The sequence below is a fragment of the Accipiter gentilis genome, chromosome 10 (assembly GCF_929443795.1).
Source record: "Accipiter gentilis chromosome 10, bAccGen1.1, whole genome shotgun sequence".
NCBI classification, from domain to species: Eukaryota; Metazoa; Chordata; class Aves; order Accipitriformes; family Accipitridae; genus Astur; species Astur gentilis.
The window spans coordinates 8,109,180-8,122,949 of NC_064889.1; the positions used below are offsets into that span (position 1 = coordinate 8,109,180).

The window sequence follows — 13,770 nt, forward strand, 5'->3', positions numbered from 1 at the left end:
GCACAGCATACAGTACTGTTTGGAAATCCAAGTTGTGAGCTGTATGTTATTTTCAGTAGGGTTTTCACTTTCATTTTGGGCTTTTAAAAGAAACTCCATTAACTAGGCACGTGTAAAGCTCTGAAAGTAGGTAGATGCTTAATTCAGTAATGGTTAGTAAGTTTTACCAAAGCTACTTCAAAAAAAATGAATTTTTGACATGAAGTAGTTGTAAAAACTTATTTCTGAAAGCTGAATTAATTTTTTTCTTTCTATGGTTACAGTAATGTTTGGAGATTTTTTTTTTGTATTTTTTATATATATATAAAAAATAAGTTGGTTTTTTTTACACTTCAAATTGTACGGAATTTCTACCAGCAATTTTTGAGGCTAGTAAATTCAGTGTAGGCGGTGGAGTTATTCTGTATACTCCACTGGGGTTTCTAAACTTTCTGGTGTGTATTCACCAGCACGAGAGCTGTTTCCACAACCTCTAATTGTCTGTGAATAGGCAAGGGTGGTACATGTCAGAAAAGTCTAGGCATGCCTGATTTTTATCATAGTTTCTTCAAAGTTGTGCTGTATATCTGGTTGTGAACTGCAGAACTGCAATTAATGGCTATGAGTTCATGTGTTTCAGAAATTCCATTATAAAAATCTCCTCCTTGGTGAACATGATGTCCCACTAACATGCATTGAGCAGATTGTCACAGGTATGTCCAAAACAGTTAAGTGTGATGACAGGCTTTAAACTTATTCAGTTCAAAACTGTTAACTGCTTGTTAGGTTGTGCAGAATTGTTGATGCTTAAGGTTTTATGTCATTAAGCTTCCCTGACTCGAAGAATTTGGTTTATTTAAAATTAGGATAAAAGCCTTAAAAGCTGAATAAAACTTGAGGTGCCGTGCAGGGAGACCTATTTAGTTGGGTCTTTATATTGGTTTTAAATTTAACTACAATACTGAATCAACAGGTGTTCTAGGATAGACACCTGTTACAGCAGTACAAAATTTTGTTAGCAGCTTTTTAAATATTAAGCATCTGAATGTCTTTCATTTAAATACACTAGAATGCAAAAAGCATGTCACTCTACACAACTTAGACATAGCTGGGATATCTGACAACATAAATGCTTGAGTTTTCAATCTTGTCTAATTCTTTTCAAGTTAATAGCTAGTGGTCCTTGAAAATCCACAAATGACAATAGACATCTTAATCTGAAGAAATAACTTACAAAATACTTATCTTGAAGAACCAGGTTTTTATTTGGTAGATACTTTAGGCTAACCTGTTTGTTAAGAAGAATGTTTTTCATCATGTAATTGAAGAATTTAATATGATAATTTTCCAACTTTGATTATAGCATGGGCTGTTAAATACTTGGTTTTCTGACTAGGTAATTTAAATCATTACTTTTAAGTTTTCAGTGCCCAAAGTTATTCAGTAATCCATTTCCACTCTGGAAGCTGGTTATAATCACTGTGAAAAGATAAATGTATATCTGAGGAAGAACATTATGAAGAAATGCTTTTTTTATAAATGAAAAGGTGCTATTGACCTATTACATGGTTTTGCACTGGCCCACGTATTTTGCCCCTTTTCAAAAATACCAGGTAGAAGTGACAAAACAGTAGCAGTATTGCAAATCTGTTAATGACAGCTCTGTACGGAGAGGTGTTTATAAATGGGGTGTTGCAGTTGTCTTATTTAACGTCACGTACAAATGCTCATACAATAAACTCTGCTAAATAGGGGGGGGAAGCCAGCCAACCTTGAATAATTGTTCTATTAATTTTGTCCCCTCTCACATGAAACGTGTTATTCCTAAATGGTAGAGGAGTACGGATAGATTTTATTTTGAAACTTGAGGGCTGACAGATTCTAGATTACTCTTTTGTGCATGTTTCCCCAAACTGTCAAATAGCATGAATGTTTGCAGTTTCATTAGAAGAATGGTACAAGTTCTCTAGGAACCCTTTCTGTTTAGCTTTTCCATTGAGGTTTGAAGCTCTTTAGAGGGAAGGGGCAGTATTTCCTGCCACACACTTGAGGAGATTATTCTTTGTTCTCCTGTTATGCAGGAGAACCCAAAATATAGTGAAGCGTAAGCTTTTACCAGCAGGAATTAAGGGAGGTTTTCACCACACTGCAGAAGGGGTTGCTTGATGCTTGGTACATTGAAGGTGAACAGCTGGAGGTTTCCTAAAACACTTGTCTTGAGTTCTCTGGAAGTAATTAAGTTTAACCCAGAAGATACCTGCAACCAGGCAGCTATGTCAATTAATCACTCAACAGCAATGTGCCCCATGTGCCCCAGTTTTCCCAGTTACCACAAGTAAAGTCTCTGTGGCTTCTGTGATGCTTACTTTTTACAACTTAACTTTCTCTGTTTGAAAAGGAGTTCCATAGGCCAAGAGACACAGCCTGTCTATGCAGGTCTAGACCAGCTGGCAGTTTACTAACATTCTGGAGTTTTATGTAAGAAATAAGGAGTTAATCTTAGCCTTAACTCCAGCGCTTTTGTATATGTCCAAGTGAAAAAAAAAAAAAAAAATTAGCATATATGCCAATTACTGTGCATCAGAAGGGCATTGAAGCGTACACAATTAACTGTCTGGGAGCAAAAATTGCTCTTGGGAATACTGCATGTTAATTCCTTGTTTGTGAAGTTGTTGATGGTCAAAAATAATCTGGGCATACAGGAGACAGTAATTCAGCTAGTTGTTTGAATGGAGGTTGATTAACAAGAGGACCTACAGGTTTTCTACCTCAATGGAACTGTTGAAATACATTATTAAATGAAAAACTGCTGGTAGCAGCATCACTGTATCTATCTGAGCCAGTCTTGTGTTGTATACTTACAAAACACAGTCTAATAACTTTGTCTTTTCTTTACAGTGAATGACACCAAGAGGAAGCAGAAGGTCCTTGGTCCCAACCAAAAACTTAAGTTTAATCCAACTGAATTAATAATTTATTGCAAAGACTTCCGTATTGTCAGATTTCGTTTTGATGAAGCGGGTCCTGAAAGTGCAAAAAAGGTATTATATCTTCTTATGAAATCTTGTCTTGTAGTCATTATATGTAGCAACAGCTGTGCTAATAAGAACATTTTGTTTATGTTTTGAGAGAGAAGTAGGGGGGTAGAATTGCAAATTAATCACATTCTGTTGCAGGAGAATATCCAGATTTTGAGAGTCAAAATTATTAGATTAAAAATCTGATGTGTTGTATTAACTGTTCCTTTTCATACAAGATAAACCTGCATTTCTTGTCATATCTGTTGTACTTTTAAACATTACTGATTTATTAAACAAATCTTTTTAAAGACTGGAATTGGAATACTGCATTGCAGCTGTACAACAGATGTTTACATTTTTGTGGAAAATGTTTGAAACTGATACATTTTCTGAAAGTCATAAGCTTAGGTTACCCATAGGTAAAGTGTACTATCTTATATATACACACTTCTTTGCTTCACACAGCAAGTTCTCCAACGAGCTCTTGGGAATGACCAGTTTGTCTAATCTACATAAAACTATGTGTTCTTTCTCAACATTTTCTTAGAAAAAACTTGCGTACCTCTTGACAAGAGGAATTACTTCCACCTGTACATTCCTAGAAATTTCATTCCTTCCCCAGTTTTAACACTTGTTGTCATAAGTCTCAACAAAATCATACAATGTTATTTAACCTGGTAAGGTCTAGGTGAGTTTCTGCTAATCGGAGATGGTTACTCTATGTAATGACATTAGCTCGCTGGCTTCCTTGTTCTGAATCGGTGCCATAGGTCGAGTTACAGCTCCGCTGACCTCCATGGCACCACTTTGTAGCCAGGCGTGGCACAGCAATCCTTTCGTAAGGAATTACCCAGTTTGCTCACAGAGCTTAAGAATTCCCCTTCTCGGTAGGATAAAGTTTGAGCTTAACCCTGTAAGTCCAGTAAGAACCATCTGCCCAGACATAAGTCTGTTTGCAGTTATCATACTGGGTAACTGGTGAACCAAGTTCATCACTTCTTCACCTTTTACCCTCTCATAGAGATCCCTGGGCAGAAGCCCAGTAATGAAGCAGTGTTCTTTCCTTGCTACTTTTCTAGAATCCTCCCTGCCTGCTGCCTTTGCCATTTGTAACCTTTCACATTTGGCAATCTTTCAGCAGTCAATTCCCCTTTCACAGCTTCTCTGAAATCTCCCTGGAGCAGCCTGTCTACTGCAATATCTTTATAGCAACTGTTTCTAATTGGCTGTCACAGCTAAGGAGAGTGATTAGCCTGGAGGAGGGAGGAAGAGAGCGTAAACTCAGCATCTCATTAACACTTTTTGTGCTGCATTTACTTATGCAAGAGCAAAAAGTGAAACCTTTTTATGAAGGTGCTTACTTTATACATTTACAATTACACGGTCTAATGTGATTCCTTTTGAAAGGAAGAACAGCTAGTTCTAGAGGTCCGGAAGGATCTGAATATGTGTTGTTATAAAGATAGTACTGATGTAACAGTTGCCATTTTCAAATATCAGAATGGGCTCACTAGAGGAGTGGATGAAAACTTGTACAAATGGTAGTATCAGCTGTGTGGCTACTATTGCAGTTTTGATGCATCAAGTAGGTTACTGCAGCTTTGTGTGGGCGTATTACAGAAGCACACTTTTACTGAAGGGAGATAATGTTCTGTTAGCCTAATGTTTCCATAATGACAGTATTCTGATGGTTTTAGACATTTATTTAATGCTATGAGGTCCTTAGATCAGGGTTCTTCTATCAGGATTTTGCTTAAATTATTTTGGGGTGCTGGTGAAAACAACTAGAATGGTCTTACGCAGCATATTGTGTGGAGTTATTTTGTTCTTTCTGGCATTTAAATGGCATGCTAGCACCACACACTTGAAAGACTTTATCTGGTTTCTGTTCCTGCCCTTCAAGTACTACATACTAGCAAGGTTGTCCTGATGTTTAAAAACAAAGGAAGGCGGTCAGGCCTCCTTATAGTTCTGGAGGGCCTCTTTAATATATGTTTACATCCAGTTATTTGTGCATGAAAACATTGGTAGCTGTTGTCTTGGGAAGAATTGTGGGTGCATAACTTTTGTAGAGAGGACCGAGACTTAAAGCATAACTGAGTTCTGATGAGAGGGAATTCCTGCTCTTCTCTTCAGCTGAGTGTGCTAGCATTGTCTTCTGACTGAGAGAACGTTGTAGTAGAGAACTGACCGTGGAGTCAGAGGTCCTGGATTGGAAGGGCCTGTGGAGATCATGTAGTCCACCAGAGTTGCCAGGATTAAATCAGGTTAGCTGTGGATTTGTCCAGTTGTATCTTGAAAACCACCAAGGATGGAGAGCCTTCTCCCTCTGTGGGTAACCTGTTCCAGTGCTACATGTTTTTCCTGATGTCCAGTTTGAATGTCCCAAGATAAGTTTCTGGCTGCTGCCCATTATGTCATCTGGCAAGACTGAGTCTGTAAGTACCTTCCTGGTAGTGGTTTCCTGCAGTCTTGTTATTGCACAGCTAAATGAGCCCAGTTCCTTCAGAAGGTGTATTTCAGGACCATAGTCATCTTGGTAGCCCACTGGACCCTATCCAGCTTCTTCTGACCTAGGGGCCTAATGTCCAGTCATCTCTGTGAGAAATATTAAAATAATTCTCAGCTGTATTTTTTTCTCAAAAATTTGCTTATGCTCATTTTGGAGCTAGATATGAAGACCTCCTGAGTAAAAAAATGAACTGCATAAATGGTGCTTACATGTTTTATGAAGGCTTTCTATGGTGCCTACTGTTGAGACATTGCAGAATGCAGAATTTCTATTGGAATCAGTGAATTGTACAGACTATAATTAAAATCATGTCCTGAAGTATTTATGACTGAAGTTTTTTAAAATAAGGGTTTTTTTCTACTTGTTTTAAAATAAGCAGAAGGGAAGGTGATGTTACAGTTACCATTACAATCTGTTCTGTAAAGCCAAGACCTGCATGTTAGTGCTTTATAAATCATAAATAGCTTCCTTTAGGAAACTTTACATAAATACAGTCAGCTGTACGAATCAGAGCAGGGAGATTTCTAACTAAATGTCATCCTGGTAATACAGAGGAGTATCATCCTACGAATAAAGCACTGGAAGGTCAAAATGAAATGCCTACCTACTAAAATATACACTTCAAACTGTGGGAGTATAAATGTGTCTAACTTGCTGCCAGATGCTAGCAAATGTTCTGTTTAGAGCAACAGTTAAAGAAATAAAAACAATATACTTGATAGTTACTATTTTAAAATGAGCTTTAAATATATGGAATAGTCACAAGGAGAACAGATACTAACTTTATACAGCTAAGTAATTTGTTTCATGTGTAGTTCCTTGAATGTAATGGAAATACTCAACAGCATTTGGTTATATAAATTGGTGTTGGCAAAGAGAATGTAATCTGTTCCTAAGGAAGTGTCTATATTTGCTGAACAGGGCATAAGGGAGAATAACCCTTACTAATTAAGCTGCCTTACTAGAATAGAGAGTATTTTGACTCTCTTTTTGGTACTAGGTGTGAAAAGAAGGATCCAAGTTTGAAAGGAGTCAGGGTTCAGATGCAGACGATCAGACTGACTTGATTACATATAGACATGATGCATGGGTAATATTGGTAGAACTTTCAGAGGTGTTTTTCTCTACCTTTAAGCAGAACTAAATCGGAAGAACACATTTAATTTCAAGGTCAATTAGTTTATTTTGGGGTAAATTATTAAGAAGCTTAAAAATCAGTTCTATTAGAAAAATACCTTCAACATTAGTTGCAGCCAATACATGCTAATAAAATACTGTCTGAACATTCATCAGTCAAGTAACTATTTTCTTCCTCATTTTTATTAATGGATATTTGGGAGACAAAAGTTAAGGAATAATAGAGGGGAATGGAAACTTGCAGTCATCACTATTTAGCAGTTTAATTCTGCTTTGTCTCAAAAATAAAGCTATAGAGTCCTCAAAGGAAGGAAAGCCAGATGGGTGTGGGAGGAAGTGGAGGATGGGGAAGCAAGGGTAAGCAAGTTGGGGAAGTCTTAAGTTAGTGCGAAAGAAGAAGCATTTCACATTCCTTAAAGGAAAAGGAATGATTTTGTTCCAAAAATCGGAACAAACAGTCAAACTTAAAACTCCTGCTAATTTCTAGCCACTACAGTACTTGACGTTAGACTAAGAAATTAAAATGTATGAAAAGGTGAGGCTTTAGATCTTACAACTGTTAGATGATAGCGTGTTGCCTCACCACACATGTGAATCTTGGCAGTGCACCAGAATGGCGCACACCCTCTAATCTCCTGTTTCTTAAATATATCTCAGTTTTCTCTATCTCTTTTTCTTCTGGAACCCCCTCAGTTCTTTTCCTTCAGGAAGCTTTTTTAAATGAGTATGAGAGCAGTTTCAGAAACACATGCTTAATCAAAACAGAAAGAAAATTATTTATCTCAAATCTTGTTTCCTCTGGAATAAAAACTAGCCTTCTCACACGTCACAACGCTTGGGATGGAGTGGAACAATTTTTTCCTAAATGTTATGAAGAATAATATGAAACTGAGAGTTTTGGACAAATTATACTGACCCTTTGTAATGTCTTCCCCCACCCCCACCCCCCCCCCCAACTTCTGTATTACTTTGTTCTAATTGTTTATACAGATCACTAAATTGGTAATACCTCAAGACACTGGGAATGCATGAGAGGATATTATCTTTATGGTCTTTGGAGTGGGATTGAAGGGGGTGAAGAAAATTTTGTTTTAGAAGTAAACTTATCTAAAGGAATTTTTAAAAATAGCAGTGTGTATTAATATTTTTCTTAAGACTTAGGCAACCTGTACTTAGAATTCAGACACATTCTTGTACAAACAAGGATTCTGATATGTAAAAAGTTATTTCAGCTTCTGAAATCCTTGTACTGTTTCCTCTTGTGTAGATTACTTGTACTCAAACCAAATTAAGTATTATGTATAGCTGGTATTGGAATTCTTCTGGAAAGAAAAAAAACCCCCACCAGCGGTTCTCAGTTGGACAGTTCGTAGCTTAGCAGCCAGGAGAACGTGCAGAATAGTTAGGGCTGAAAGTCTTGTTACCTGGAAGCTTATTTTGCCTAGAAGACTTCCTGCCTAGGATGATTAACAAATTCTGTCTGTGGGACTTGATCTGGTCCTGGTTGCATAACTTTCTACTACAGGTGTCTACTCAGAATAGGAATTGCAGTAGCAAGGGAAAATAGTATCCTTGCAGTGAGTTCATAAGACAGGTAGCCTGGCTTTAGGGGGAAGGAGGTGAAATGCAGGACTATGCTAACTTAGCACATATTAAATACGACTGTTCAAAACTCTTTTTTCTAAGAGCGTTAGCAATATTTTGAAGCTCTTTTCTTTGGTAAAATTCCTGTTGAAGATGTGGAGGGCTTGCCCTGAAAGTATCATTTATTTTTCTCAGGGGTTGGACAGGGGACACTGACATAGGGAAATGGCCTTTGTACCATGAAATAATTACAGCCATTGTGTTCACTCCTTTTAATAAATGAACTTTCCAACAAGCAGCCTATTCTCTTGTTATTTGACTGAGCCCAAATATCTTCAGCTTTACACAATTGTAAATTGGCAAGAATACCAAACATTTTTCAGTTTGATATGAGAACATTTCCTGTAAAACATGTTTGTCTTCCAATTTAAGAGCTTTCTACTTAGGGTGATAATCTGCTGAGATCTGTGGAATGTGCTTGTCTTTTGAAACTTTCAGACAATAAAACTACTATATAGATTTAATGAGGAGTAAACTGAAAATCAGTACCTCTCTAATACTTGTTTAGTCTATGTATGAGTGAAATTTGTCTACAATGTAAAAATGAAGACAGTAGCAGGATATATATATGCATTTTTTAATAACAGAAATAGAGGTACTGAACCTGTATTATAATCTACAGGTGGACTGTTTTACCTGTGCAATACCTGGTATTGCAAGTTACGTCTATACTGTGGAACACCTGGGAGCATTTTTCAGCTGCTGGGTTCAAAAGCACAGCTACGTTCTCATAGTTTTGGGGGAACCAGATCTGAATTTCCCCCGGCACAATTTTACCCCTCTTAACACAGCGCACACATATTTTTTTCTCAAATGTGGCAAGTAAATGACAGAGATTTCAGCTGCTGCTTTTAAAAATAGGTTTTACTGTATTTTTATTGTGTTACTTGGCAGCACAATGGAATTTTTTAATGTCTTGCAGTTCATCCTGAAGCCTTGAGAGTAGATAAGCTCTAGTAAAAGGCTTTTATCCTTCACTCCCATAAATGAAGATGAGGAGTTGCTCTGTTAATATCAGTTACTGTAGTGAAAAATTACAGAGAAAAACAGAAGTAAAAATGTGTATGTACACAGATTTCCATTTTGTTTCATTGAGAATGATAGGCAAAAGTAGTAGAAGAGGCCAGGTATTATGGATTAGCTGGCTTTTTCAGCTTTGACTTGCACACCGAAATCACAAGATTTAATAAAATGTGCATGGCTTCCAGCTACTTCATGGTAGTTATTAAAAGCTTTACCAAATCCTGGAAATGAGCTTATAAATGTTCATTTGAAAAGTTATGGTAGACTATTTCCTGGTGCCACTTTTACTGCTTGGGTTTTGGGGGGATCCTTCCCCCCCACCCTGAACGTCCTGTCCTCTGTTTTCTTTTGCAGTTTCATTGTAGAACTGAAAGTGTGGGGAGAAAAGTTAAAGGAACTGTTCTTCTAAGACTCAATAGGAATTTTTTTTGTTGGGGAGTGTTTGTGAAAAAAACACTTTCAACTCAAGTCAGTCTACAGTCATTACTGGTTTTATAAATAGTGAGGAATGTCCCCATCAAAAGCCAAAGTAAATAAAAATATGGTGAAGGTTCCATAATGCCACATATGTTGCATACAAGCTAGTAAAAGCACAATAACTTTCTCCGTGCAGAAGCTGGTGTAAGTGAGCTCTCAAGTTTTTTTTTCCTGTGGCACAATGCTGCCAGTAGTAGTATTCCTTTGCTTGTGTGTCATGCAAATCTTTCTTTTATGTCTATGACAATAAGAAAACTTTCCTTCACTAACAGAAAACAATTTCTTGGATGCACAGAATGTTTTTCAAAAATAATATCCAAAACTGCTAAACAGTGAATAAATTGTGTCAACATGTTGCTGAATATAAAATGTCAGTGGAGAGTTGAAGGGAAGGAAGAAAATTGAAAGGAAAAATTTTAGGTGGTTAATAATGTGAACTTATACTATGTCTTTGTCCCTAATTAAAAACTTTGTCACATGGAATTTCTGTATCTGAAAATATAGAATAGAGTTTAGTGTTTTATAGCCTCCTTTTCATGAAATATTTTCTTTAGAGGTAAGGCGGGTACATTTTAGTCAAATAGAGAAGCAAATACTGATAGAAGAAGGCAAAGCTAGAGACTCCAAATCAAGTCCTGGAATTTAGAGAGTAACAGTGCCAATCTCTACTTCAAAGTTTGGGGTTTTTTTCTTCCTGAATTTGATTCTAGATATTACTGGTTTTGTCAAAATTTTTTTATATTTATTAGTGAATAGCTAGGTTTAAAGTGACAAAGGCTAGCAAAGCTTGACTATATTTGAAGTCTAGTGTCTAATCTTAAACCATGTGCTGCACTCTCAATTTTAATTTTAGGGTTTTACCAAAATGAACAGATTGTACAATTAGAAAACCAGTTGCTTATGTGATGCTGGTCCCGACACTGTTGCAAAGAACGTGAAGACTTAGGCAAGACTCTTTCTTGTGCCCCAAGTTAACCTCTGCTGTTCTGAGGATGCATCTCTCTTATTTTAAATCTCTGCTGAATTTCCCTTCCCAGGGCAGGGCTTGCTGTGACTCAGCCTGGTTAAACCTGATTAACGCATGAGATTGTCAGAGACAGTGTTGGAGCTTGCTATAAACCTGCAGGCATCTAGAAGTTATGGGTGGGTTTCTTTTGTGGATGAAATCCAGTCATCTGGGACAGAACCTATAAGGGCTAGACCAAAATTTAATGAAGCTGACATCTTGCTACCCTCAGAGAGTTTGGCTGATGTTTCAGTTCTCAAGATGAGCTGGGGACTGAGAAAGGGGTGATTACTGGCATATTTAACTGTAGATCCCCCATCCTTGGCAAAAGGACCTACCTTAAAGACTCACTTTTTATTGAAACTGGAGATTAATGGAGAATCTTTGGCCTGCCATTCAGCTGACAAACCAACCAAGTGACTAACGTGAAGAAAGCATCTCCCACTGTGAATTACTTATTTTGAAATAACTTGGGTGAAAAGCTGTTCTTTACTACCAGACAATTTGCATTTGGTTTATATTCATCAATGCCCTTCAAAATTTTGGAATACAATTTAATGAGGTGCAGGATTGACATAGGTCCTGGATGTCTTCAAAGGGCAACCAATCTCTTGTTTTCCATTCCAAGAGCAGAAATTTTTGAAGGTTGAGTTTTGGGTAGTACAGACTGGTGAGCCTGCTGCCTATATGGGGTGAATTAGTGGAAAAGATAATAAAAATTTAATCAGATACAAACTTTTGGTTAGATGTGATACTTTAGGGAAGAACCAAGAGGGCTTTTGTAAAGGGAAGTCGCACTTCAAAAACCTTTTGACCCAACTGACAGCTTTTTAGAAGAAACATCTGTCAAATGCTGTTGAATACTGATAACAGATTTTAGTTCAGGAAGTGCCTGAACTGTGAACTGTTGAAATACATCCTGGTAAAATTTCATTTTATGCGTTCTCTATTTTTACCCTCTTCCCTAAGCATTGATTGCTGTTTACTGTCAGGGACAGAGTGGTAGGTTGGACCTTTTGGAGTGACTCAGTGTGGCCATTCTTATGTTTTTCTGCTATGTTGATAAGTACTCTTTATTTAAAAAAAAAAAATAAAATCAAAAGACCAATTGCAAATGAGATTTTACTGTACTGTGTTTACTACCTGTGTGTTGTGCTCTTTTCTTTTTCTGTTCTCCTTACTTCTATATGCAGGTGGGCAGGCACAGCATAGTATCTCCAAGTCCTTGCTTGTCTCTGTTGATACAGAGAATCATGTTTAGGGATGCCTGTTGCAGTCTGACCTTTCTTGCCAAAACTTAGTCCACTCTTACCAGGTAATCACTCTTGATAGATAGTCATGAACTCACCTACTACGATTACAGTAATGGTCTCTTGGCAAATATGAGTATGTTTAACTACATAATTCACTTCTCTCAAATAAAATATGGAAATAAAACATGAGATGACTGATTTTTGACTTTTGCTGTGCATATTTCATGCTGTCATAATTAAGGGCAATAAATTTTATGTCTATAAATAACAGTAATAAATGTTTCTTTCCTAGGTGTGCCTTGCAATAGCTCATTATTCTCAGCCAACGGATCTTCAGCTTCTCTTTGCATTTGAGTATGTTGGGGAAATATATCATAATCTAGGTAAGTATGAAAATATTTTGATTTTTTTTTTCCTATTTCTTAGTATTTAATTTTAGTAAGACTTCTGTCCAGAAGCAGTGGCAAAAAGCATTTGAGGCTTTCTCCAGGGGTAATACAATTGGCTTGTCCTGCACCCAACCTCTTACTTTCAGTTATAAGTTGTTCATTGTGATAGATATTAACGACCAAAATTGAAAGATATGTCTTCCCTGTCTGAAGCAAAACAAACCTACCTATGTCAGCACTTAACATCAGCATGAATACTCATATTTCTCAATTCACGCTTCGATCCTCCTATTGTATGTCTATATCGGTACTCTAGGTACCTAGCTAATCTCCCATCAGGCAGGCTTGTTCACCTGCCCTTCTTTTGGGAATAAGTTTCTCTTCTGGTGGTATTGCAGGAGGATTTGTGCAACTTGGGACTCCATACCTTCTTTCCTAGAGGCTTACTAGGCAGTTCTTACCACTCAAAACCTCCACCACCCCTGCTGAGTTGGAGCACACCCTCTCTGCTCAAGGCCAATCTCCAACTGAACCTTGTCAGTTAGGTAAGCCTGAAAAAGATGCCTTTGGAACTTGATTTCTAGTGTAATGCTGTGCGGTCACTGCTTAGTGTTCCCCAGCCAATACACAGCTGAAACCCATCAGTTCTAGTGTAACAAGCCTCCAAACAGAGAAAGTGCCATTGATGTAGTTCTGTGGTGCTGAAATACTTATTCAGCAGCTGTCATTAGAAACCACAGATCTGCCTGTTACAAAATTTGGATGTTGTGGAATTAGCAGCTCAGGCCTTCGAATTTGCACAAAAATGCATGTTTTTTATGCAGGTGCCTACACGACTGCCCTGCACGTGCACAGGAATAAGTGTGCTTGTGATTATGTTACACACATAATCACACATACAATTTCTTACCTGATAAAACTTGGGCAGTTATTCAGGTCCATGTACTTATAGCATTATAAAGTACTAGGGAGGAAGCTAATTTGCAGGTAAAATTACAATAAAATGTTAAAGTGGAGTGTGAACAAAATGTTAGTTTGTCATAAAGTTGCCTTTACTCTGTCCTTAAAATACCATTTGCTGTATGGAAAAATACCTAGTGGAAGAATTACATAAGGTGGGTAAAAAATGTTGTTCCTCTGGAGCAGCAGATCAGAATGGCAAATGATAGTTGTTCTGCTGTGCTGCAGTTGCTGGAGAAAAGAGTTTGAAATAGTTTTGGTTTGGGTTGGGGGTTTTTTTTGTTGTTTTGAACCCTGGTGTTTGTAGTATAGATCTCTGGCTTTGATCTTACAATTCCAGCACTGTGTTTTATGACTCTCTATCCTTGCT

General features: G+C 37.3%; 2 protein-coding genes across 3 annotated transcripts in view; one reads left to right on the top strand and one right to left on the bottom strand.

Moving 5' to 3' along the window:
* Positions 1-13,770, top strand: part of MTMR10 (myotubularin related protein 10) — a 41,773-nt gene that overhangs the window by 17,298 nt on the left and 10,705 nt on the right. The window contains exons 4-6 of the mRNA XM_049813329.1: positions 620-692; positions 2,878-3,020; positions 12,344-12,434. Of these exons, the coding sequence (XP_049669286.1) occupies positions 620-692; positions 2,878-3,020; positions 12,344-12,434 (307 nt within the window). The remainder of the gene's footprint in view (positions 1-619; positions 693-2,877; positions 3,021-12,343; positions 12,435-13,770) is intronic.
* The window catches only part of FAN1 (FANCD2 and FANCI associated nuclease 1), a 47,511-nt gene continuing 36,771 nt past the window's right edge, over positions 3,031-13,770 (bottom strand). Inside the window, exon 15 of one of the 2 annotated variants that reach the window (XM_049813313.1) lies at positions 3,031-5,597. The gene's annotated coding sequence lies outside the window, so the exon portion shown is untranslated. Of the gene's footprint in view, positions 5,598-9,146; positions 9,314-13,770 lie in introns of those variants that run through there. The other variant, XM_049813312.1, reaches the window with a different exon arrangement.